The 25,463-nt window shown below is 36.3% G+C and overlaps 1 protein-coding gene across 2 annotated transcripts in view; it reads left to right on the top strand.

Moving 5' to 3' along the window:
• Positions 1–25,463, top strand: part of LOC145680984 (putative inactive 1-aminocyclopropane-1-carboxylate synthase-like protein 2) — a 49,255-nt gene that overhangs the window by 13,771 nt on the left and 10,021 nt on the right. For both annotated transcript variants that reach the window (XM_081752235.1, XM_081752234.1), the window contains 4 exons: positions 1,177–1,341; positions 10,777–10,934; positions 15,391–15,526; positions 17,809–17,950. In XM_081752235.1, the coding sequence (XP_081608361.1) occupies positions 1,177–1,341; positions 10,777–10,934; positions 15,391–15,526; positions 17,809–17,950 (601 nt within the window). The remainder of the gene's footprint in view (positions 1–1,176; positions 1,342–10,776; positions 10,935–15,390; positions 15,527–17,808; positions 17,951–25,463) is intronic.

The raw sequence follows: 25,463 nt of genomic DNA, 5'->3' as shown, positions 1-25,463 counted from the left end.
TAGACCAGTTTTAGAAGTCGAAATCAACCAGAAATAACGGGACGAACTTACTTCATCCTTAGAAAAGTATATTTAACGCAAAATATGATTTGTGCTTTCTTTGAGACTTCTTATTGGGAACCATCACTAGAGCTCACAATCAGTTAGGGAGAATGTATTTAACGCTAACTTTCTTAAAAATTTCCTGTTCTTCATGAATACGGCGTACGCTTTCCTTGAGACTTCTCATTAAGGACTATTGTTAGGGGCCAAAATCGGTGATGGATAAAAGAAAGAATATATGTTTAACGGTAAATTTTCTGAGTTACCCGATCTTCATAAATATAGTTTGTGCTTTCTTTTAGATGTCTCAATATAAACTAGTTTTAGAAATCGAAAGTAGCACAAGTGGTAAAGCGTTGGCTTCGCATTCGGAAGGTCGTGGGTTCGATTCTAGCTACCGACCATCCTGACTGGGATTTTCCTCAGTTCTACTAGGCATGTGCCGGGATGGTACCGACTAAAACAAGCCCTGGCCGATACATTCCTAAATCCTTTCCATTGTTATTGTTGTTGTTAGATATCCAGTATAAAATGGCCTCTGAGCTGTATCTGGTGATTGTTAAATGAATAAATAAAATCAAACAGGGATAACGGGGACGAACTTCCTCCCTTCCTTATTAACTATATTTAACAATAACTTTTCGAAGAGTTAAACGACCTTTATGAATATTGCGTATGGTTTCTTTCATATTTCTCGTTAGTTACTACTGCTAGGGACCAAAATCAGTGAATGAGGAAGATATAAGTATGTTTAACATGACTTTCCTAAGAGTTACCTGATCTCCATAAATACGGCCTGAGGCTTCTCAATAGAGATTATTTCTAGGGAACGAAATCACTCAGTGGTAAACCGACGAATTTATCCCGTCATTAAAAAGTACGTTTTATGTACTATACCAGGAGCTTCCTAAGAATTACGCGTATCCAACTTTTCATACCTTTTACATTTTCTCTTAAATCAATGTTCCCATTTTTGCAAAGTTTACTTATAATTTTAGTAATTTTATGTTGTATCTTGCTTGTAATTATATTATTAAATCGTAAAATATAGAAACCTTCAGTAACAAAGCTGCATTATTTATATTAAACACGTTTCTATAGTAACAATTAATGAAACAATCTTTTAATCCATAGTTATTTATTTTGAATGGTGCTTCGGCTGTTCTGAATTCCATTGGAAGAAATTTATTCCAATCTGGCGATATTGTGTTAGCTGCTAGTCCAGTTTTTCCTGGTGTTCGCAAATTTATATCGGATGGAACTGGAGTACAAGTTATGGGTATCTCATTAAGACCAAAGGTAATGCTTTTCATATAATAATTATAATATTGACTTTCTTAATAATAATAATAATAATAATAATAATAATAATAATAATAATAATAATAATAATAATAATAATAATAATAATAATAATAATAATAATGTTACATAATCAGTGAACGAATCAAGACTAATGTGTTTCTCTATAGAGAGAAAAATTCATTCATTGATTTTTAGCAAATCCTGATTACAACTGTGCATTTTCAACACAACTAATCAATTGATTTGGCATTCATTTCATGTCCCAAATTAACGTTTAATAATACATTCGAACCATATAATTTAGTTCTAAATAGCGTTTAGAGATTTTTATTGAATGGGGAAGTTCAAATCCCAAATTTGATGGTTGAAACTCCGGAACCAAACGCTTATACTCTACAACATTACGTGTCTGTACTTAGCTTGTCAAGGTCTATTAACGTGAGAAGTTTAGTCAAGATCAAATGAGTTTAATTGATCCCGTAGAGAAATTATTATTATTGTTATTATTTGAAAGTTTGACTACCTCCAAATCAAAATCTTCATCACCCATAACTCGGGAATCAAAACCCTGTACATCTTAATATTATTTCACATGTGATTTAAGCTCGTACAGGACTACTATTACCATGTAGAGCTTGATCAAGATTGGATAAGGTTTACCAAAGTCACATAAAAGTAAAATATTCAATAGATTTTGTTTAATCAAATGATTTACTATTATTCCTGTGTTCTAAATTTCTCTCTCTCGGTTGTAATTTTTTTTTTTTTTTTTTGTAAATTTTTATCTTGCAAACAAACCTAACGATTTTCTTTACTTCGGTACAACGCTGTTAGGGATGGTTTTAGGAAAACTCATTTGGAGGAGGAAGATGAAGTATCCATGAAGCATCCAATAAATATTTCAAAAATAACATAAAGGTTTGATGATCTGTATGCATTTCATAGTCCAATTTGTCTTAAAGTTTATGAGTGATCTTATTCATTGTGATAGCCTCAATTTTAATCAAAAATTTTGAAATAAATAGTATTGCAGTTCATTTTTTAAAAAATAAATACTTATACTTCTCCAGGTTTCCTAGTGTCACCATGTGTTCTTTCTATGCGCGTGATCCCTTCTTCGCGTTACTACATGTGTCCAGATGAAGGTTGAACTGTATCCAAATCTCTGAAAACCTCAACACTGGCAAGGGATGTTACGTAAAGTTCGAATAAACAAACAAATATATTACTTGAACAATTATTTAACATATCAGTGGTATCATGGAATCCATAACTCATATTTAAATAAAACACAGTATCTTCAAAGTAAGTCAATTTTTTTTACGACGTTCACTTCTGTATGTCCTCTACACCCGCATAATTCGCAGGATATCAACGCGACGTCATTCGGATGCCCAGCAGGTCCCATATCTGTTTCGGAGCAGGAAAACTTTAATGGTGATGGAAATATCCCGGGAATTTCTCTGGGAATAGGTTTGGCTATCACAAAACAGTATTTGGATGTTCAAAAATCGTTCTGCGACTATCTCATATAGAACCCAGATATAGTAGATAGCCTATAATCATAGGGGGAAATCGGGTAATGTTAAGAAAAAATAGAGCTGGAAACACATCGATTGCTTTCAGTTTGTAATTTGACTCAATTAAACCAGCAGTTGTTAATTGATGTGTTTAGTCGAGTTTTCTCTGGATTCTGGTAAATACAGTGAGCAGCGGGCATCTTTCTTTGTGGGTAGATAAGTGAACATGTGCCACTATGAACAGTTTGTCTAACTTTGGAGTAAATGAAATCTTTGAGTTTTACGTCCCACGGTTATGCCGATTAGGCTAAAGGAGACGGTGATAATGAAAGATGAGTGAAATGGTGGAATGAAGAAAGTGGAAGGAAACGGGAGAACCCCGAGAAAACCCACGAGCACGGTGTTTGTCCACCACAAAGTTCACTTGGCGGGGGCTGGGATCGAACCCGGGACCCCAAGCACCAGAGGTGAACGCTCTACCACTAAGCCACCGCGCCCCCTAACTTTGGAGTAGTCATATACACTAAGTAATCTTTATCAATTATTCGAGACTAGAACAAAGTGCTTGTCATAGGGTTATTCACATTCAGGAAGGGTTTCAACATAATTAGATGCAGTGGCGATTGTTACGGATAGTTGTCTTAGAAGCAGTTCCGAAAGGAAAAATATGTAATGTGGGGCGAAGCAGTAACCCGAGGTGGGGTGAAGTGGGTATAGTCAGTAATGATGTAAAGGAGGTGACCTGGGAAGAAATGTTGCCGGGGCATATTTCCGATTGTGCTCACGTAGGTCAGCAGTATTTTCGCAGAACTATTCTCCTCCTTCCCTTGTATTGAGAGTTTTCTACAGCAGGATTTTTTTTAAATCTGACGGAAATCAACTAAAATGTTAAAACATACAAACAATAGAACATATGAAGTGCTTACCATCATGACTACTGTATTGTTATTTTCTATAAAAATGAATGGAAAATGTTGAGAATGGGCTTACCTATGTAGTTGGTTGATGCATTTTAGCTTCCATTGTAAAAATCTTTTACTCTAATTACAAACTTGAAGAAAAAACATTATAAGAGCAATCAATCTACTTTCCAGACACGAGAGAGTTTATTGACTTTAGTCTATCAGAATGCGTGCACTCTGTCATTAATGAAATCATATACATTAAAATTGGAACATCGGGTTTTACTTCCCTCTACACTTTCTGGACAAGCACAGAGACTATTTTCCATTATATTTGCAATTTTTACAAAAAGGACTCTTTAATTTACTCCTAGAAGTGTATGTTCTGAATTCATAGTGCAACTACTGTAGAAGATAATGCTGTACAAAAATCAGTTATATTAATGTTATTATAGTGTACCCGCTTCACCCATAGGTTTACTCGCTTGGCCCAATTGTGGAGGAAAGTGTATAATTCTTCTTTAAATCATGTTCTACATGTCAATTTCTGTATAAATTGGCACACTTTCACTTGTGATAACTAATAAAAGAATAAAAATTATGTCTGTATAAAAAACGTTCCAAATATACAGTACCTGCCACGATAATATTGTTGAGTTCAACTGTACCCCATTCAACTCAATGACATTATAACTAACTAGCTAACTCTATGTTCTATAAAACCCTGAGATTCACCGCTTTCACAAAATCTCTCCATTGACTACTGTCCTTAGCAAACTGGATGCACTTCCTACTTCGTTTTCCAATCTCTGAAAGATCCATCTTAATATTGTTCTTCGATTTTCCTAATGGCCGTTTTCCGATTGGATTTCCACTTAAAGCTTTCAAAGCATTCCTAATTTCTTCCATTCTGGCTACATGACCTGCCCACCTAATCCTTTTCGACATGACTACCTTAACAATGTTTGATAAATGGTATAAATTATGAAGTTCCTCGTTATGAAGTTTCCACCTTTCTCCATTTTAGTTCCTCCTGAGTCTGAATATTCGTCTCAGGACCATTCTCAAATCCTTCAGTCTGCGTTCTTTCCTCAGAGTAGGCGATCACGTTTCTCAATCATACAGCACAACAGGCATGATTATTTTAAGCTTCACATTCCTCGACAAAATTCGCTACAACAAAAGATTTTGAACTGAATAATAACACGAACTTCCTGCTTTCAGTCTACATTTAATTTCTTCTTGGATATGGTTTTGGTCTGTTAATATTGATCATAGATATTTGACAATATCAATTTTGTTGCAAGTATTATTTGATATTTTAGCGCATCCATAATTTGCAGTATTACGATCCCGGCGAACTTCTATGTATTTAGTTTTCTCTCAGCATTATATCCCATACGAATCCTACAGAAAGTTCCGTTTTGGGGTCATGAACGGATATCTGAATGCTAGTGGACATGTCGGCTCAACATTGATTCATTACTGAGAGTGTGTATATGGGAACGCTAGGAAAGCAGTGTTAGTTCTCCTTGTGATAGTCTTGATGAGTGTTACGGCGATCACATGTTTTATTCAATTTTTTTTATTTGGGGGGCGCGGTGGCTCAGTAGTAGAGCGTTCACCTCCGGTGCTTGGGGTCCCTGGTTCGATCCCACCTAGCGCCGCGTGGACCTTGTAGTGGACAAACACCGTGCTCGTGGGTTTTCTCGGGATTATCCCGTTTCCTCCCACTTTTTCATTCCACCATTTCATTCATTTCTCATCACCGTCTCCTTTAGCCTAACCAGCATAACCGTAGGACGTAAAACTTAAAGATTTCATTTCATTTTTTCAATATATTATTTAAAGAAAACCATCATCAAATTCTTCAGGGACAGTCTTCCCTCTAAGGAGTCCAAAAAACAAGAGCTTGAGTACGATGGCTCTATAAACATAGGTATTTTGAAATGACAAGTGTTGCATCTCCAGTGCTTTGCTACCTAGCAATTAAAGTGAAATACTCGGCTCAAACCTTCTAATTATTTTAATCACACGAGCGGAATCAAAGCCTTGTCTCATTTTTTGATCAATAAATTAAGAAATTACACAACCGGACAGGTCAAATATATCAAAAACTGAGAAATGGAACAATGTTAAGGAAACGAAAGACGAAAAGCAATTAGAGAATTTGTTTTAAGTTAGACTGCAGTGGAACATACTCCAAGTCTCAGTAGAACCCCACCGTCTAATGAATTTTAGCAGCGAAACGATTTCATGTTGGAAGCACCTAAGCGCAACCAACAAGGAGAATAAATCAGAGCTAGAGGACCAACATGGATTAAAAGTAGCTGAAATTAAATGTAGGAAGTCCGGTGATCTTCTTTCAACCCAGTTACTAGTTATTACTGTCACTTTAAGTACATTCCCAAAATTCGTAAAGGCTGGATACTATCGACATGAAGTTCAGCCACACGTACTCAGTCCACTTTGTTGCTTTAAATATCAACATTTCGAGCACAGCAGCAAATTATATAATATAACGAAGCAAATTGTACTCAGGGGAATCAATGTGCGAAGACCTGTACAGCGACTATACCCTATTGTAATAACTAGAAATTTGATATTGTGCTTAGTACAGGGATTCTTCAAGCCTTTTAGAAGGAGAAACATTTACGAGAGCTCATGGCTGTAGAGATCTCAGCTTCCGATAGTCAGAGTCGATTAGAAGAAAGCATTTCAACCTTGCTTCCTGTCCCGTTTCCCTCCGTTGCAACTATTTCTTGGAAATCTGTGGCAATCCATAATCTGACTTTTGGACACTAAATGAAATATTTAAACAGAAGAGCAATGAACAAAAAATCATATCTTTATCGAATAAATCTCTAAAATATCGCGTGTTTCCCGTAGAGCTTGTCTCAAACTATTATTACCTCATTGTCGGCATCATGCATTCCAGGTATCAAGTTAAACCAGCACATATATTATTGTCTGAACGATGCTCTTCTCTCTCAGAACAAACCAATGTCTTCAGTTCGAAAGCCACTTTCGATTTCACTGATATCTGATATAACGGGAGACGAACTGCTAGTTGGTGGATGGTGATTGGCTTACACGTTCACCTTAAACATTGATCTATCGTCTATGGCACGTTTACAATGTAACCTTAACGGCTTCAGCAATCACCTAGAAAAAATCAAACAAATCATATCTGAGCACTCACTATCCATTATTGGTTTCTAGGAAGCATCTTCACAACTCATTCTTCTCTCTTTTCATATTATGCTCTATAGAAATAAAAACTTGACAGATGTTTATGCTGCTGGCAGCATCCCCATTGATGAATCCAATGATTTCCATTCAGTTCTATGAGCCTAATTTCCCGTTTGGAAGCAGTTGAAGTATGAGTTTGCCCCTTATACATTCATTCAGAGCGACCGATTTATTTCAACTTCGCCATTAGCTCAAACTTCCTACAGTATATTAATTATCAGTGGTCTCAACGCCTACCACCGTTTGCGGTGCTCTATCTGCACAGAAGATCCTGGCAGCTAGATACTAACTTTCTTGTAGCCATACTCACTTCTCTAGCGGTCCTGATAAACATTCCTTTCTTGATCTTACTTTGTCCAGTGTCCCTCATGGCTCATTAACATGGAGTAATCATCCCGATCACTATGGCAGTGATTATTTCCCTACATTCACTTGAGGTCTGTCATTGCTAATATGGGTCATGTTGCACGCTTCAAGTTAAAACAGGCCCATTGGTAAACATTTCGGGAGTTAAGTGAGTTTCACCGTCATGATGATTTCCCTGTTGCTGATTATGTATATATGTTTAAGCAGACAATATATGTAGAATACGATTCCATTCCAGAATGATGGGGCGATGGTCCATCATGATGAGTTCCACGGTAGTCCCAAGACATCTAGAGACTATCCTATCTCATCATAGCGCTTTTAATATTTTTCATTAGGTTCCAACTGTCGAGAATCTCCAATAGTTTTGCATTGCTCATTTCTTTCACCTTACTAGATCATCGAAGCACCAAATGTGGAAATAGTATGTCTCGTCTGTCACTAATTGGGCCACAATGACTACTGTGTGGCTTCGTGTTCGCTCAATCAATGGCAACAGTACTACTCCTAGTGTGTCTGCTTTAAACATAGATGGGATTCTCGAGACTAACCCTACAGATGCAGGTATTTTGAGTCAAAACTTTTATTCTATCACTGAATTTGTACACTATTGTGACGAGTTTAATCGCTTTCATACTAGTATCCAGCGAAACATGTTAAATTTCCTTAGCGCTAATACTGAGAATTATAGCGTTCAATTCATGGCTTTCGAGTTCCACTTTGCCTTACGTGAGTTATTTAATACTTCTCCACGGATTGATCAAATATTATATGTTGTACAATGTTTCTCGCGATACTCAACTCCTGTTATTGCAGTAGGTCAATCGTGTCTGATAGGAAGAGGTTTCTCCATCTCGATTGTGTAAGACTCTGGCTCATCCAATCTTAAAATGAGAGAAAATTAGATGGACAACGAATTGTTCTCATGACTTGTGTCTGTAAGCATTTTGTCTGCACGATGAAGAAGGACTGGTGTGGTATTTCGAGTCAACTTTCTGTTGAGTAAATTTCAGTGTAGCTTTCGTTCATTCCGAAGTACTACTGACAATCTGCTCAATATGAAAGCCAGGTTCAACAAGATTACTTTCATCGCACCTTCGTCACCATCTTGTTTCTATATTTTTTGATAAGATTTATGACGTTTTGATGTTACGAAACTTTAAAGTATCCATATTATCGGGATTTTCGTGGCCAAATGACTCATTTCTTAACAAATATCCTGGATCAATGTAATTTTACGGTTAAATTGGGTAATTGTCTCAGGAGTAATTTCTGCAGGAAAAATGTATTCCCCAAGGCAGTCTCGCAGTCTGTCTGCTGTCGCGATCTACTATACGTTGACGATCTTCTTATAATGGACAACGTTCTATCTCAGATCCAGTCATCTGTCTGTTATCTACTATACGTTGACGATCTTCTTATTTATTGCTGTTCCAGATGCGTTCTCGATATGACTCGACAGCTTCATATTACATTAAATCGTCTTGTTCTCTTGTCTAATGAGAAAGAGGTTTTCTAGACAAAACTCTCAGGTGTGTACTGGATCATACCTGTAGGTGGCACTCTTACCGCCAACGGACTATCTTTATTGATCAGAAGTTGTACCTAGGTGGCATTCGCCTCTTCCTTGTTCATACTGTTCGATTTTGGGTTCTCACTTTGTCTCTTAACACGTGTACCATACGTTCGTAATTCTAAGTGCTTCTGTCTCCGAGCTCTGAACTTGCTTCGAGTATTTTCCGCACCTGAAGTTCTGTTCACATGATTCTGTTACATTTATATCGTAGTCTATTTCGATCCAAGATAGACTGAAGTTATGCTACTTATTCATCTGTATTTTTGTCTCTGCTGAAACACTTACAATTCAAACAATATGCCAGTTGTTCATCACCTGGCAATTAGTACTTTCTGTACTAGTCCTATTGTTAGGCTTTATGAAGAAACATATCAACAAACCTTAGTGTAGAGTCGTGAGAGACTTCTCCTAAATTAAATAGACCATGTGCGTTGTATTTTCGACGACCGCGTTGTGCAGAGATTTTTGGTCAGCATGCAGCATATCTTTGGGCTACACGTCCATGGTACATTCGTGCTTGTGAAAATTTCACCCAAAACGAATTTGTATGACCGTCTCTTTCTTTGCTAGATGGAAGTGTTTGTGCTCTTCTATCATAGCTGTTGACTCGACTTTAGGTTGTCATAAACCAAACAGTATACAGTACCCAGGAATGACAGCAAGAAGTTTCGGGCATTTTTACAATAATACACCGATTGTGTTGCATACATGGGATTCGAAAAGTGAGAAGTCTGTTGACTGTTTTGGTTATAGACGAAGGCAGTTCGTAGTTTCATTTGCATTGCCCATGTTCATTATTTAATACTGAATTAACAACAGTTAAGCTTGCTTTTGATCACGCACTTCAGCTTTCGCTGCAGGTGACTTCAGATAAATCGTTATTAAGAATCATCTTCAAAACTTCTTTACTAAACACCACCTAAAACGAGATATTCGTAGGAAATACTCTCAGGTACAGGAACAACTATGCCCTCCTTATTTACTGGGTGCCGGCACACGTCAGCATTTGTGGAAACGAGCATGTCAACGCAGCAAACAAAACGATATTTTGGCAGAGGTTGCACTGGAGCAGTCTTCCGTTTTCGGATCTCCGTAGCTATTTCCTTTATCGCGTGTGTTTTCTGGTCCACTCTGTGTAACGTGTTTTGGTCAATTGGTACATATTGCCGCATAGTGCTCATTGAGATGAAGTTATCCTAATTTGCTTATGAAACGGACACTTTCATTGCGTGCGGTGTTAACCGTTCAAATGGTAAAGGCTTTAGCGTTTCACTCACAAGGGACGGACATGAACCTGTCATCCGGATATCCGAATCAAACCTAGTCCATTCGATAAACATAACAAAGATATGTTCATGCACAAAATATTAGGTACCATGGACAACGAACTAAGTCCTTGGGGCCCATTAACCCCACTAGTATAACGAAAATCGTAGACTCGCAGTGAAATAACTATTGCATTAATACTATTCATTGGAGAGTCGTGTTTTATAGTTCATTCTCTTCAACATGAAACAAGCTTTCAAGAGGTAAAATTGGGAGAATGTCGGGAAAATTCACTCCAGAAATCCCTCCCATCAACTTTGAACCCCTCTGGAGTGGCTCCGGGTAAAAGCACACAATCCAAATATATCTCAAAAATACTATAGGGGATAAGAAATGTGCGTACCATGTTTTATATTTATGGACAGATTAGGTATGGGGGGAAACTGTGTATTAGTATACAAGCTTCTTTTTTAAATTTTTTGAACACCAATCCATCCCTAATAATTAAATAAATTCCTCAGCAAGATTTCGTATATTGTTTCCTTAGGATTTCAATTTAGCAAGTGATGCTCTGGAGGCGAAAATTTTGTCTTTGAAACAAAATGGATCACTAGTGAAAGGATTTGTCCTTGTAAATCCCCACAACCCATTAGGAGATGTATATCCCAAGAAACTTCTCTTGGATCTAATGCATGTGTGCAGACGGTGAGTAATTTGTTAAGACATATAATAATTTTTATCCAACAATCTAAATTACATTTAGTATTAAGAATAGAGTAGTAGCCTTTGCAATAAAGTAATATTATTCTGAGGAAAATTTGTGTTACTCAATATTATATAGATTATTTTCTGCAGTTGCTCATTGAGTAACTCTCAGACCTACATTTAATATGTATACTGAATATGAAAACAAATCTGAAACATTTTAAAACATAATTTTTATAACATGGAATATCCCAGAGAAAATAGTGGCATTGATTAATTTTACATACACGAAACAGATCATTAATGAAAGAGAAGTTCAAAGAATGAGCAGAGAAGGAAAATAACTTAAGCATCCGTCCTTAGGATAAAGTAGTTGAAAACTTAAATCTTATATTTCTCCAAAGAGATATTCTTTTCCCACTACGCACCTGCATCTACCATATATACTATTCTTTTTGCAAAAATTGTAACTCCTATTTTCAAACAAAACAAAAAAATACATTGATCCACTTTGCTACTAGCAGGCAGAACAAAATTTATCACTTTATGATTGTGTTCCTTGTTCGAATCAAGAACCTTTGCATCGTTATACTATGACTAAGTTGTTCCTAATCAAGCGATAATAGGGCAGTAGAAGTGTAACGTAGAAACAGTGGCGCCCGAAGAATATTTTCTAAGGGGGGCACCTCCATAGTTACTATATTACGTCTGGTATTTCTGATATGTAATATACGAGGTTTGCTATATTACGTATACATTTTTATGAGTTCGCGCCCATGGGTAGAAATGAATTTATAGGTAGCTTGACAATATAAAAATGAAACAGAATATCTATATTTAAAAAAGTGATAGTAAAGAAATAAATGTGTTTCTAAAGTTGATGAGAAAAAGGAAAGACTCTTCCTTCTCAACTCGGTGTAGTTATATTTTCGATGTTGCGGCTGTGGAAGACTCCATGCTGGCTTGAACTCATCGGACTGTTCGTGTCAGTATCTTCTGTTTACTTGTTTTCGGTTTCTACTTCTGAGTTCCAATTCCATCAGATTTTATATGTCCAGAAGATTCATCATAGACTCAGAAGAATCTCCAAAATTCCTCCTTCAGCACACGTCATGGCTCCAAGAAACGTCAGACTCGGTTATTGATACCACTTCTGATCATGATACAGAAAACTGAGTCAGTGGTGGTGAATAAGGTTGATTTGTACATGAAATAGGAGATTATGGAGAGCTTATGAGATAGTTTCTTTACCAGAAAAGCGAAAGTGTGCCTCTGTAATTTATTGTACTACATAATATTACAAGACATAAAACGAATGACATTATTATCACTTTATGTCTAGAAAAAATAACAAGAACGAGTTGTGAGGAGTTTTTTTCGAAGTAAGAGGAAATGATATTTTTCAGGTCTTATGTGTGCAACTATCCGTAGGTTCAATAGGGCACAACAATCCACGAAATCATAACTGAACAGTATACACAGGCATATTGAGTTATAGATGTGTATAATATCACTATTCATATTACAAATGTATTTACGTTTCTGTGTCCATGTTTCGATTCATACAGAATAAAATAATGTTTTAAGAGTAAAATTTTTCCCCTCATCGTTCAAATAGAGGTGGGGAACCTGTCTTAAGATCATAAAGTGTGACCTTTTGGGCTTGTCGTAAAAAAATGCTAATTTATATATAAGGAATATGAAATATACTACAAATCAAGAATAATTTGATAACTGAAATCACAGATGTGAACTTTGAAAGCCAACTGAAGCTCATAACGTCCAAGCTAGAACCTGGTACTTGATGCTGTCTTGACAAAAGCAGTCTCAGAGAAGTCATTAGGTGAGCTAAAAGTAAATTAATGATAAATGTTTCTAGTTCATCTTTTAAATACGTTCTGCTCTATATCTTAATATAAATTATTAATACAACTATATGACTAATAACTGTAAAATATTTGTAAAAATTAGGCCTATTCAAAATTATGTGCGACCTTCTTGGGAAATGGACATTGTCAATGTAGCCTTTAAAACAAAGATACTCCACCCTTTGTAGGTAGTTCTTACACTAGGATAGCTGCCAGAAATCCTGAGATATTTCAGTAGAAGGAATGCTGTACCTAGGGAGAATATGAGGATTCAAAATTCCCAAAACTTTTAAGTTAACAGTTAAAAAAATGGGATTTTAGGCTTTTCGAGTCTGACTCAAGAGGTGGGTTTGTTTTTTATTTCTTTTTCTTCCTTTTAGATATCCTCGCTCCTTTTTCTTTCTAAGTGTAAGTAAGGGTGGACATGTATTGTTCTATTAACCTGAATAGAGTAGGCCGAAAAAAGATGGAAAAGATAGAATTTAAAGTAAGAATCTACGAAGGTAGATAATAAATCCTCATTACAGAGTGTCATTCAAAAGGCTTCCGCTTCCTCCACACTTTCGCGAATTTCTACATCTGTCTTTTACGGACGGTGAGAACACGAGACTTGGTTACTCCCCACCATGAGTTGTCTGGTGATCTTCGTGTGTGCCACTTCAATGAGTACAGAGATGTTGGAGAGCCATCCGTAGGGAAAAGTAGCCTTATTTGGGGAGGTTTTTTTCAGGAAGCTATAAAACGTTCCCTATTTATAACAGCGTTCTAACAAAATATGAATGGTGTACGTAGTTGAATTAGCTAACAAATACAAAGTGCCAATCAGTGACATCGCTGCAAGGTTTTGTGAAAAATGTTGAATGATAGCAGATTAGGAGTTTTTGTTAGTAGATTTTGAGGTTCCTAATTTGGGGAGGAAGCTAAAAATTGAACATAAACTTTTAGGACAGGCAAAATCAAACACAATTGTACTGTATCATTCTCTGTTTACTGCACCCGATTCTTGTGCCACAGCTAGTGAAATACAATCCTTCACGTTTTCGAATCGAAAGTGTTGGATTTCGAGCGATGAATTTTTCAGCCATTTTTCCCCCGCTGCTCCGTCTTTCTGTGAAAACGAATTAGGAATGTCATTAGTCATTACTCTTCGCTAGTTGCTAGGACAGATGTCTGACATCCCGTCTGGTGAGTCCATAATAACGCTCTTCCATTATCTTGCAATAACCTGCTAAGTCCTTTACCAGTTCTATAGGGAGTAGTACCGGTCTTCTTCCTATTGGCAAGTATTTTCTTCATAGCTACATATCGCTCAAACGTAGTCTGTGGCACCCCAAACACTCGTGCTGCTTTAAACGATCTCATTTCTTTCTTTCTGACTGCTTCGATGGCCAACCATACGACCTAGGTCCCACTCTCTTTTCAGAGCCATCTGGAAAACGGAAAAACGTCATGTAATACTCTCTGTTGCGAATGGTTTCCAAAATTGGGTCTCCCCAAATTAGGCACCGCACGACCTCCCCAAATAAGGCTCCCTCCTATTTTCAATTTCGTCATATATTTGTAGTCCTTGAAAGCACAATTCCTTACAATAGAGCGATATATAACAATTCTACAGACTTTACCTACTTCTCAGGGTCCTTCACGCCTTCCCAGCAAGTATCACTGCTCTGTAAATTAAAAGCATTGACGATAGTCCAAAACTTTCGCACAGTCCAAAAACTCACACTTCACACTACTGCTTCCACTATAATAGCCATTCGGCTCCTGAGCTCTGGAATCTTCCACAAAGCCTTTGTACAATGCTTTCAGCGTGCCATACTAGGTGCCAGGATCTCCTCGACTGAGATACGCCTCCTCCCCAAATTAGGAACTCTCCCCAAATAAGGCTCCTTTCCCCTAATCCAGCTGACTGGAAATTGTTCATAGCTGAAATGCTCCAGGTGGCCTCGAACGCATGGATACCAGACAGTGCTGTCTGTGACAACAAGTAAATGAAAGCAGTGTTACCAATTTTACACCTAAAATTATACTGACAATGTGCCTTGTGTTACTCAAACCAAAGGGTATGCGGACTTCTCGGACACCCTATATAAGAAAGTAGCGCAGAAAGCCTCAGTGACAAGTTTTCTCTCTGCAAAGTTAAATTTATTTGTTCCTGAAATCCAGAATTTACGTAAACATAAAATTTAGTTCCAATAATTGTTTCAGAACTGTATGACACTTTCAGTACACAAGGATTTCAAGTTCTCTTTTAGTCATTTTGGACATATTTAATTATTGAGACATCTATCTGAAGCTCCTGTGAGAGTTTAAAAGGTCCACGTCCAGGTATTGTAAACAAATCTTACATTGTAAAAACAAGTCTTACATGCAATAAATTTTACATTGAAGAATATTTCCGTATACTTCAGCTTATTGTACAAACTTATATCTCCTTTTCTGATAACTTTGATGATCGGACATAACTCTGCTCTTGCTCTGAACGCCTCATATTATACTTTTTACTTTTTAACCTACATGTACTATTTCATGTATAAAATAAAATGTGTAATGCAATTTGGTGTATTACAGAAAAGTTATTATTTCAGGTATAACATGCATTTCATCTCGGACGAAGTGTTCTCTCTTGCAGTTTATGATCCAAATGAAGAATTTCATAGCATTCTAAGTATTAAAAACATTCCTGATCCAGACAAAACACATCTGATTTGGGGCTTCAGTAAGGTACGTAAAACGTAGAAACGAATTAATGTGACGCAGATTATGTGAAATGTAGAAACTACGATAACTGTCAAATTAGATTGATTTTAATCACTGCTTAGTCCATATTATGGCTGATTTTAGTGTTTATGTAGACTATGTAGTAGTGTCGGAGAAACTGACTCTACGGCTTCCCTCAAAAACTAAATATCTGCCTCCATGTTAATCGAGTTTCATAACTTGATAACGTCCCTAAGTTTGCGCTCTCCCTGAGCATTGGGGTTTATGGAACCGTTATCGACGCCACTGCATATCAGTAACTTATTAGAATGCATATTAAATTCCTCTAATGAGATTAATAATCTCAATAACGTTTCTGGTTGAACAACTTTTGAACTCCTGTAGCTTGCCTAGAACACTTCAGTGGTCTAGACCACACTTCTCACATTTTGCACATATTCTAAAATGTAGTCCTAAATATATACAGCAAAACCTGTCTTTAGCGGAATTAAATGTGACAACCAAATACTACCGTTAGATAGGTTTCCGCTCAACGAATAGGGGCGTAAATAAGGGCCCTGCAGACCCCGCATTGCGCGGGGAGGTCCTCAAGCCATAAGGGGATCCCAAATCGTGAAAAGGGACGTAGAGAAGGGGCCCCACTCCACGCTGTCTGCGGAGAGGCCCCCAAGCCTTTAGTTACGCCACTGTCAACGAAGGTAGACCTATGGAAAGAAAACAGTTCATGCATATATTGGACATACTGAGATAAAATAAGATGTTGTATGTACCTTAGCCTATTTACAGTATTCATTTCCACTAAGAATTTATACAAATAAATGAACAGAAAAATACTGTACACAAGTAAACTTTATTTTTTCTGATATTCAAGGAGGGTTTTCTGTACATTACTGCTTAGCTGCTCGACTTTCCTCCAACATTTTAGCTTGAGAAACCACATAAGCACATCAGTGTCATGTCGTAATGCAAATTGTTGCAGTTTCTTTAAACTTTTTACAACATCTCGATAAGTCTCTAGCCTACACTAATATTCAAATTCAATAACATATTTCTCTTCTCCCAAATCGTCTTACCCTTTCCGACTTTTTCAACTAAGGCAAATATACCCGCTGTATCTGTTCCGGTTTGCACATCATTGTCTGTTTCGCTGACAACGTAGTGTATTGTATTTAACCTCTCATAGAATGTCTAAAACCTTTCTAAATGCTGCATTCCGAAACTTGAAATTTCTCGTTAAAAGACTTATTTTGATTCCCGTTGTCCGTGTAACAGTTTTCGTTTAATGAAGGGAATTTAACACGTTTCCCGACCCTAAATTATGGGATCCTGAAATATTTCCATTTAAGACAAATTTCCGTTTAATAAAGGACCCGTTGAAGGGAGGTGTTTTTTAATAAAATTGTGGTTTTGAAATGAAATTAAGATTATTTTTATTTAAAAGTGTGCAATCACAGAAAGTGCAAATAAAAGATACAAGTATATTGTTATTATTATTATTTGAACTGGTTTTATAAAATGTTCCTATGTAAATGAGGCCATCCTCGTGCGAGTAAACAATTTTGTTTTAAGTGCCTCTAGCGCAAAACTTACTTATTTTTCGGAAGCGCCAGTATTAGGAGATAGTACATGAATGTTTGGTTATACCCTAGTAAACACTTGATAAGGTGTAATAATATCATTGAGGGATTATTTGGTTTTTTTAAAAAATCAGACTATTTTAAGCAAAAAATGTTAAACAAATAACAAACTTATTAGTTGTATTAAAACAAAGAAACATTCTACTACATTAAACCCGTTAGGTTTCTCCAGCATTTCATTGTTTTTAACTGGAGTAGAATACGTTTATTTGTTTTGTTTTGGATAATAACACATTAGAAGGTACCGGTAAATAAAGTACCAAACCCTTTTGCCTAACACTTTCATTCATGTTGAAATCTATTTCATTCACTGATTTCTTATTAATATGTTTTACCAATATGGCACTTAGGATTTATTACTTGAATTGTAACTAAAGCCACATACCCAGTACACTCCTGATGTCTTACAGTTAGTGCATCTGTAGAACCTTATTCGTTTAGCATCTACGCAGGAACAAACTTACATACACATAGCATTGAAAAGCATGAGCCCAACATTAGCTTTGTTGCAGTGATAAAAAGACCCACCAACATTTTCTATGTAACTTAAATCTAGTAATAATAATAATAGAATTCCGTAAAATATAACATATGTTTTGATCTGAGTTTTGTATTACAATCAATTAATGTTGTTGTGTAATTTTCAAGTCTGTTGGAGTATCTGGTTTCCGCATTGGCATCTTGATTACACAGAACCAAGAATTGAAACGATTAGTTGAGGCAAATGCTCGTTTCACAATGGCTCCTCGTTTCATCACAAAAATGTCATTGAAGCTTCTCAAAGATGAAGGTGAGACAAGAATAATAACTTAAATTAAAAGTATAAGTATTTTATAAATATTAAGTAATTTAGTCTAGTTGAAACACGGACCACTTAATGGCTAAAGGTGTAAGGTAATAAAATATATTTTCGTAATAGAGTTATAGGCAAATTCATTATACAGGCAACACCAAAGAAAACTTTGGGAAATGAATTTTCACAAGAAAACATGAAAATAGTTATGCATGTGTTCAAAATTCAATCATTTTGTAGCTATAGCCCGCCGGAAATTATTGGAACGATAAAATGAAGGCTCATAATTCGAATAGAAAATATCGAATAGATATCGAGTGAAAGAACGTCGCGTTTACTTTGGATCTAGATTCCATTAATGCATCAGTGGATGTGAAACACAAGCGGTGATAGGGATCAGCCTCAGAGTACTGAAGGCGACTCAAAAGGACTTGCAGGAAAGAAAAGTGATAGATCAAAAACTAAAAGGTGTACATATTCCATAGCCGTTGTCATGTTAATGGAATCTAGACACTAACAGTAAGTAAATACAATGTTATTTTACCCGACATTTATTTCTCGAGTTACGGTTCTTTTTTATATCGTGCCGATCAATTTTCGGCAGTAACTCCAAAATGCCCATTTGTGCACCCATGTTGGCCTCTCTCTCTCTCTCATATATATATATATATATATATATATATATATATATATATATATATATATATATATATATATATATATATATATATATATATATATATATATATATATATATATGTATATATATATATATATATATCGTGTGAGGATTCATGGAATCTCTAGTTCGATCCCTGGTTAAGTAGATTAGTAGTTTGTGGTGGACAACATCGTGTCTGTGGGTTTTCTCGGGATATTCCTGTTTCCTCCCACATTCTTATTCCACTGATTCTTCCATCATCATTCACTTGCTTTGATCATCTGTCTCCCTTAATCGTGAGACATTAAGCTGAAAGATTTCATTTTAGAAAAGGGGTTTTTCGTGTGAAGATTCATTCCTCGGAGTGGTTTGGTATATATTTTATTTAGAAACATTGAAGTTATATATAGATTTTACGTCATTAATTCTGACCTGAGATAAATTGAAACTAGAGATGGTATCGGGACGAGACGAAACGAGACTATAGTCTCGGTCTCGTCTCGGTTTATAAGTAGTGGTCTCGGTCTCGATCTCGTCTCGAGTCAAAAATCGCCGTCTCGATCTCGGTATCGTCTCGGTCAACAGATGCCTGTCTCGATCTCGGTCTCGTAGGCCAAGTCTCGGTCTCGTCTCGGGTCTCGTCTCGAAAGTCTCGAAATATATAGTGTGAAATTAAAATTGTGAAAGTATTATTATTGTACAGTCTGTCGTTTCCGGTTCTTATTTTTTTGCCTTCATTCTTGACTTAGAATTATGGTATGATGTACTTCTTCGTAGCTAATTTGCTAGCGCTAATGCTTTCCATGTGTGTGTTCCAGGTTCAATCATCAGTGGGTATAACATACGCGGGATAAAACCATAATAGTAACTCATATTTCACTTTCAGCAATAGACTTTGTCTCAAATAGCTTCAGTACTTCCTATACAATTAAACTCTACTAAATTAACCCCAGTACTATACAGTAGTTTATTTTCTTCATTTGAATCAGAATTGTTCAATACCTCCTAACTGATAACGCAACACATAGCAGCACAAATGTATTTAATCGTACCGAAATTGAAATTTTGCAATTTCTCAGTTATTATCCAATACATTCTGCTTTGACTATCAATTTAAAAACAGAATATAATATTCATTATCTTAACAGATAGAGTAATTTATTACTACAATATATTTTGTTTCAAATTGATCAAATGCTTTATTACCGTTTCACATCTCAGTGTTTAATTGACACTTTAAAACAGGAACTTCCGTATCCTTGTGTTGGGAGCTACGGCACTCATCTTTGCTATCTGTGGTCTAGGGTTGGATCACCAAACAAGTTAGATTCAAAGTCCGATGTTTCGTATAGTTCGCGTCTCACTTTAAGTACATTCTGTTTCTTATACAAATTCATAAGTTCGTAATGTATTACATAAGCATATATCCAGTGTCGTAACACAGATTAAGCTTATTCCTGAGCTCAGCGGTGCATGTGATCTTTATTCGAGAAAACTAATTGTGCGCTCATTATGTTGAAATTTTATATTGATTGAAAATTACTTGCGAAACATGGACATACATATGTAAGTATATAGATAATTCGAGCTATATGTATCTATTTTCTCTGTTCCGGCGATACGAGTGATTCTTAACTTTCTAGTTTTTCTTTTCTATTAATTTTCGTAGTTTTGCTGCAATACGGGTGTATGAAGAGTCAAAAATGTTTTTTCGCTGTACGAATTTCGTTAAATTTTGGATCCGTTTTTACCATACCTTACCCAGTAAAAGTTTTATATATATAGGCCCTATATATATATATATATATATATATATATATATATATATATATATATATGAACTTTAGAGGTAGACTATGCTAAGTCATTCTTTGGTCGAAATTGATTTAACAATACCTTTTTAATAGATTATGTTCTTTCTAGTGGTGTAATAATGTAAGTCTAAAATCATCCTATTACTTTGTAACTGCTTAGTATAATTTGAAAAACAGATCTTACTATATGTCTTACTTAAGGAACCGGTTTTTCGCTTCTCCTGTAAAATTACGAAATTATAACTTGGTTTAGTTTATTTCTGAGGTCCAGATATAATAAAATAATAACCATAATCATAATCAACAATTATTAACCCACTGCTGGTTGAAGGTCTTTCCAAGTCTTCTCTACAACTACTTATCTTGAGCAATTGTTTCTCAGGTTATTCCCCAGTTGTTCTTGAATTCGTCAAACCTTCTTCTACAAGAACGTTTTCTAGGTTGTTTTTATCTCGTGGTATCCTGTCTAGAATTGTTTTTGTTCATCGATCATAATTTCTTGCAATATGTCCAGCACATTTTCCAGTCCATATTAAAAATCATTTCATTAGCATCAGAAATTAGTTGCCAAATAATGCATTTCTACTGCATATATTTATCCTACAAATACCGTAGTTCAAATCCGCTACTTTTGGAGCACAGACACGCTAGTTTTTGATCTTCGAATCTGACAACACTGACTCAATGATTTAAATCAACACAATGTGAGGACTCCATTTAGTCTCGTGGCTAGCAAGCTTGACTTCGGTTCGCGTGGTCCCGAATTCGATTTCGGTGGGAGTACAGTTGAACGACCGAAGTGGTTCGGATTCCATTATAATCATTAGCTCCACGTCTCCTTTAGACAACCTACCATAATCGTGGGACATTAAACTAAAACAAACAAAACCAAAATTCAACACAATGTGTATTACTAACTGTAAGTCCTTGAATAATTGCATACAGCTATGGTATGGATCGAGTTTGAGGTGGTCGGTGGTCAAAATAAAACAAGTGAAATGTAACTAGGGTGTAATTAGAACTTTTTATTAACCATGGTTTTGTGTACATCACGATTAAGGCTTAGGGGAACAACTAGTATTACTGAAAAGTTATCAGTTACATTTAATTTCAGTTACAATTTGCATTTACATGTATTGCTGGAATTAAAACTTTGACATTAACATTAACATTATAAAGACTACGAAAAACGTCGTCTTTCGAAAACATTCTTACACCATAAAACAAATTACGAGTAATTTAAAAATATTTTGCAGTTTAATTATGTTATTTGCACTATATTTAGAATAATATTTAGCAATTTATTTAAGTTGGCAACACTACTTAGAATAATGGAACTGCGACTTGTAATTAAAACCACTAAAAACTATTGTTCTAATATTATAGAAGCAAACTAAAGCAATTTTTATTATAAAAATTTAACACAAATACGTTATTTTAAGCACTACAACAATCACTATCCATGTATTTGGTATCTCTGAAACGGTTTGAAATAACAATTATTGTAAATGGCATTATGATCACTTAAGTCTTTTGAAAGCATCTACATGATGAGACGTGATATATCAGCACGTTTTCGAAATGAAGTCTTTAGAAAAAGTTAAATTTTTCATTTTTTGTAACTTTGATCCTTCATTCATTCGAAATACATTATACCATGACCATAGTATTTGACGCCAAGATACAAATGATGCGCATGGTACCGTCTATGCCACTTGAGTTATTAGAGATCACCAAAATGTTGATGTTGGTGATACTGTATTGTCATTTGTTAGACTGAATAATGTATGTGGTATTGTGGTTTTATTTAATATCTATATTAGAAATAGGTAATACCTTACATAGTGCAATTTGAGAAAATACAACTTTATTTTGCGTTGGCAACACTACTTGTTTATCTAGTGGTATTGCAGAGTATCTAGAAAAATTTTCCCTTCAATATTTCACACACCATGTTACAAATTTTTCAGCATGATATATATATATATATATATATATATATATATATATATATATATATATATATATATATATATATATATATATACGAGGGTTGGGGCAAAAGTCATGGCAACTATTTTTTTTTCTTGAAGATACCAGTCCGGTTGGAAAATGTGACATATACAGACGAAAGGACAAGGTGTTAACTACATAAGTGGACAATGAAGAGCACTGAAATATCGTAACACACTAATTTATTACGGTAGTATACAGGGCAATATAGCCTTCATGGTGCAAAAGAATGACAACATAGTACGCATACAGTTGACACGACAAACCTGGCCTAAATACCCTCAAAGTAGTCCCCTGCTACTTGCTCCACACGCTGCCAACGATGTGGGAAGCGCTGAATACCATCCGCCTCAGCATGTGCCGCACCATGTGTGAATCGGGTCACCTGTTCGCCCACAGCATTAGCAATGTCCTCGCGTGCTGCAAACCGCCTACCACGTAGTGGTTCCTTAATCTTTCGAATGAGATCAAAGTCACAGGGCGAAATGTCAGGAGAGACGGTGGGTGCTCCAATTCTTCAAATCCCCAACGTCGCAGTAGCTGCCCTACACACTCTGCTTTATGTGGTTTTGCATTGTCGTGCAGGATTATTGCACTGTCCACAATATCCGGACGTTTCTCCAGAACGCCACGTCGTACCTGTCGCACTAAGAAGTCCCTTTAGTAGTGTGTGGTCACTGTTCTGCCATGTGGAACAAAGTGGAAAACAATGATACCCCTGACGTCATATGCGACGATCACCATCAATTTGACTGGGGAATGATTCTGACGGAACTTCTGCCTCCTCTGTTGATCCAGCATGTCGCCACTCCGCGGACTGACGTTTCAGTTCTGGTTTGTATTCCTGGCCCAAATTTTATCAATGGCGATTATTCGTGCCAAGAATTGATCGCCGTTCTGTTGCCAGCGTGCAAGGTGGTCGGAGCATATTGCATTCGCATTCACCTTTGAACTTCCGTTAGTGCATGCGGTACCCACCGCAATGCGATTTTGCGTAGTTGCAGCTCATTACGCAATATCCTGTGAACGGTGCATTTCTCGATGCCACTTCCCTCCGCCAACTCCAGTAGCGTCCATCGTCTGTCTTCATCCAAGTGCTGCTCGATGACGGCATGTGCCACGTCGGTCCGCACACTGACAGGTCGTCCCGAACGTTCCTCATCACTGGTTGACACACGTCCTTGCTGAAACTTTCCTACCCACCGTTCTACTGTCCGGTATGGTAGGGCATTATTTCCAAGGGCTTCTACTAATTCACTGTGACATTCCAACGCATTTCTCCCTCGGAGAACGGCTATTTTGATGTAAGCGCGCTCCTCGACACAGGTTACTTCCATCTCGCACGACACTCACCAACTGACTGATTTCACAGCCCTCGCTGTGCTACTACCAGCTATCACAGAGCCATGTGTTGTTTTGCATACACACTATGCCTGCATACCTTCCACACGACACATAGCAGTTTGTGATCTGCTTACATATCTGCAAGAAAAAAAATAGTTGCCATGACTTTTGACCCCAACCCTCGTGAATATATATATATATATATATATATATATATATATATAGATAGATAGATAGATAGATAGATAGATAGATAGATAGATAGATAGATAGATAGATAGATAGATAGATAGAAGATTATATACAACAGCAGTAGATTTTGTTTCAGAAGCTTGAGGAACGGGTAAGAAACATTTGTGTTGTACGTACAATGCGAAAAAATGATCGCAAATTTTTTTTCGGGAGGGGTTTGAGCCCGACACTTACCCCCCTAAATACGCCACTGTACATCAGTCAACCGTTCCCATATTATCTCACACAGCAGCGAAACAAATTTTGTGTAAAGGCAAAATACCTGTCAACATTCGAGACGAGACCGAGACTTTCGAGACTGACCAAGGTCTCGTCTCGATTTATAGGGGTCTGTCTCGGTCTCGTCTCGGTATGTAAAAGTCCGTCTCGGTCTCGTCTCGGTATATAAAGGTCTGTCTCGGTCTCGGTACCATCCCTACTTGAAACTATGAGATTCTACCAAAAGATCAGTTTCTTTCTGTCTAACAATCACAAGGAGAAAGTGTAGTTGATTTTACGTTATGTTCTTGTAAAAATGCTCCTGACCTTATGACTGTTTATGACCTCCCTCGAAAAGATATCATTGTACACTGTGTGTACCTTGAATTATGTTAATAATATTATTGCAACAGTGTATTGTTTATTACGGAAATATCTCATTACTAGTGTTGCTTAAGCACTAGCGGTGTTTGCGACAAGAGGAATGTGTTTCGCTACACATACTGCTTATATTCGAAACAATTCACTAACTTAAGTTTTACAATAATAACGTGCAAGTAATCTTTTTCTGTAAGACTTCTTTTATCTAGATTTCCCGTTTCCTTTATCATTATCAAGCTGCTGTTTCTTTCATCATTATTCACTGTCATTAAACATTCGCTTCCTCTAACTAATTCTACAGAACTCTTTAAAACTGTTAGGCTGACAGTTATACACTAGAATATTGCAGATGCCGGAGGTAGCTAGAAAAGATCTCTGGGACTGTAAATAATTAAGAGCAATCAGCAAGATAAAAATATGGAGGTTCGAGAAAAGATGGCGCCAGGCTACGGCGAAATGTTTCGAACTTGAATTTTGTACAATCATAGTGTTTAATACAAGTTTTATTTTAGATTCATTTTATTTTGTACTAATTTTTTGATACTGTAAGGCATACCTGCCGTCTACATATCTACTTCTTTTGATTAATGTACTTTGTAACAATTCATCATCTAATGCAGGCGGATTTGGACATATGTCCACGCAATTTTAATTGCAACTTGTGCTGACTAATGAATGTTATTTAGTACAATAAGGTTGAATACAATTTTCTTCTTTTAAACAAAAACTACTGCAACAGTCGATTTAATCTAAGTGCTACGACTACAATATCAATAACCACATTTGCTGTTTAAGAAAAGAAAAGGAGATAAGAATATATGTCATTAGGATGATTTCGACAATAGAT

This window comes from Thermobia domestica, chromosome 3, assembly GCF_964235325.1.
Source record: "Thermobia domestica chromosome 3, izTheDome1.hap1.1, whole genome shotgun sequence".
NCBI lineage: Eukaryota > Metazoa > Arthropoda > Insecta > Zygentoma > Lepismatidae > Thermobia > Thermobia domestica.
Note: the sequence above shows the minus strand (reverse complement) of the source record. Positions and strands in the feature narration are given on the sequence as shown.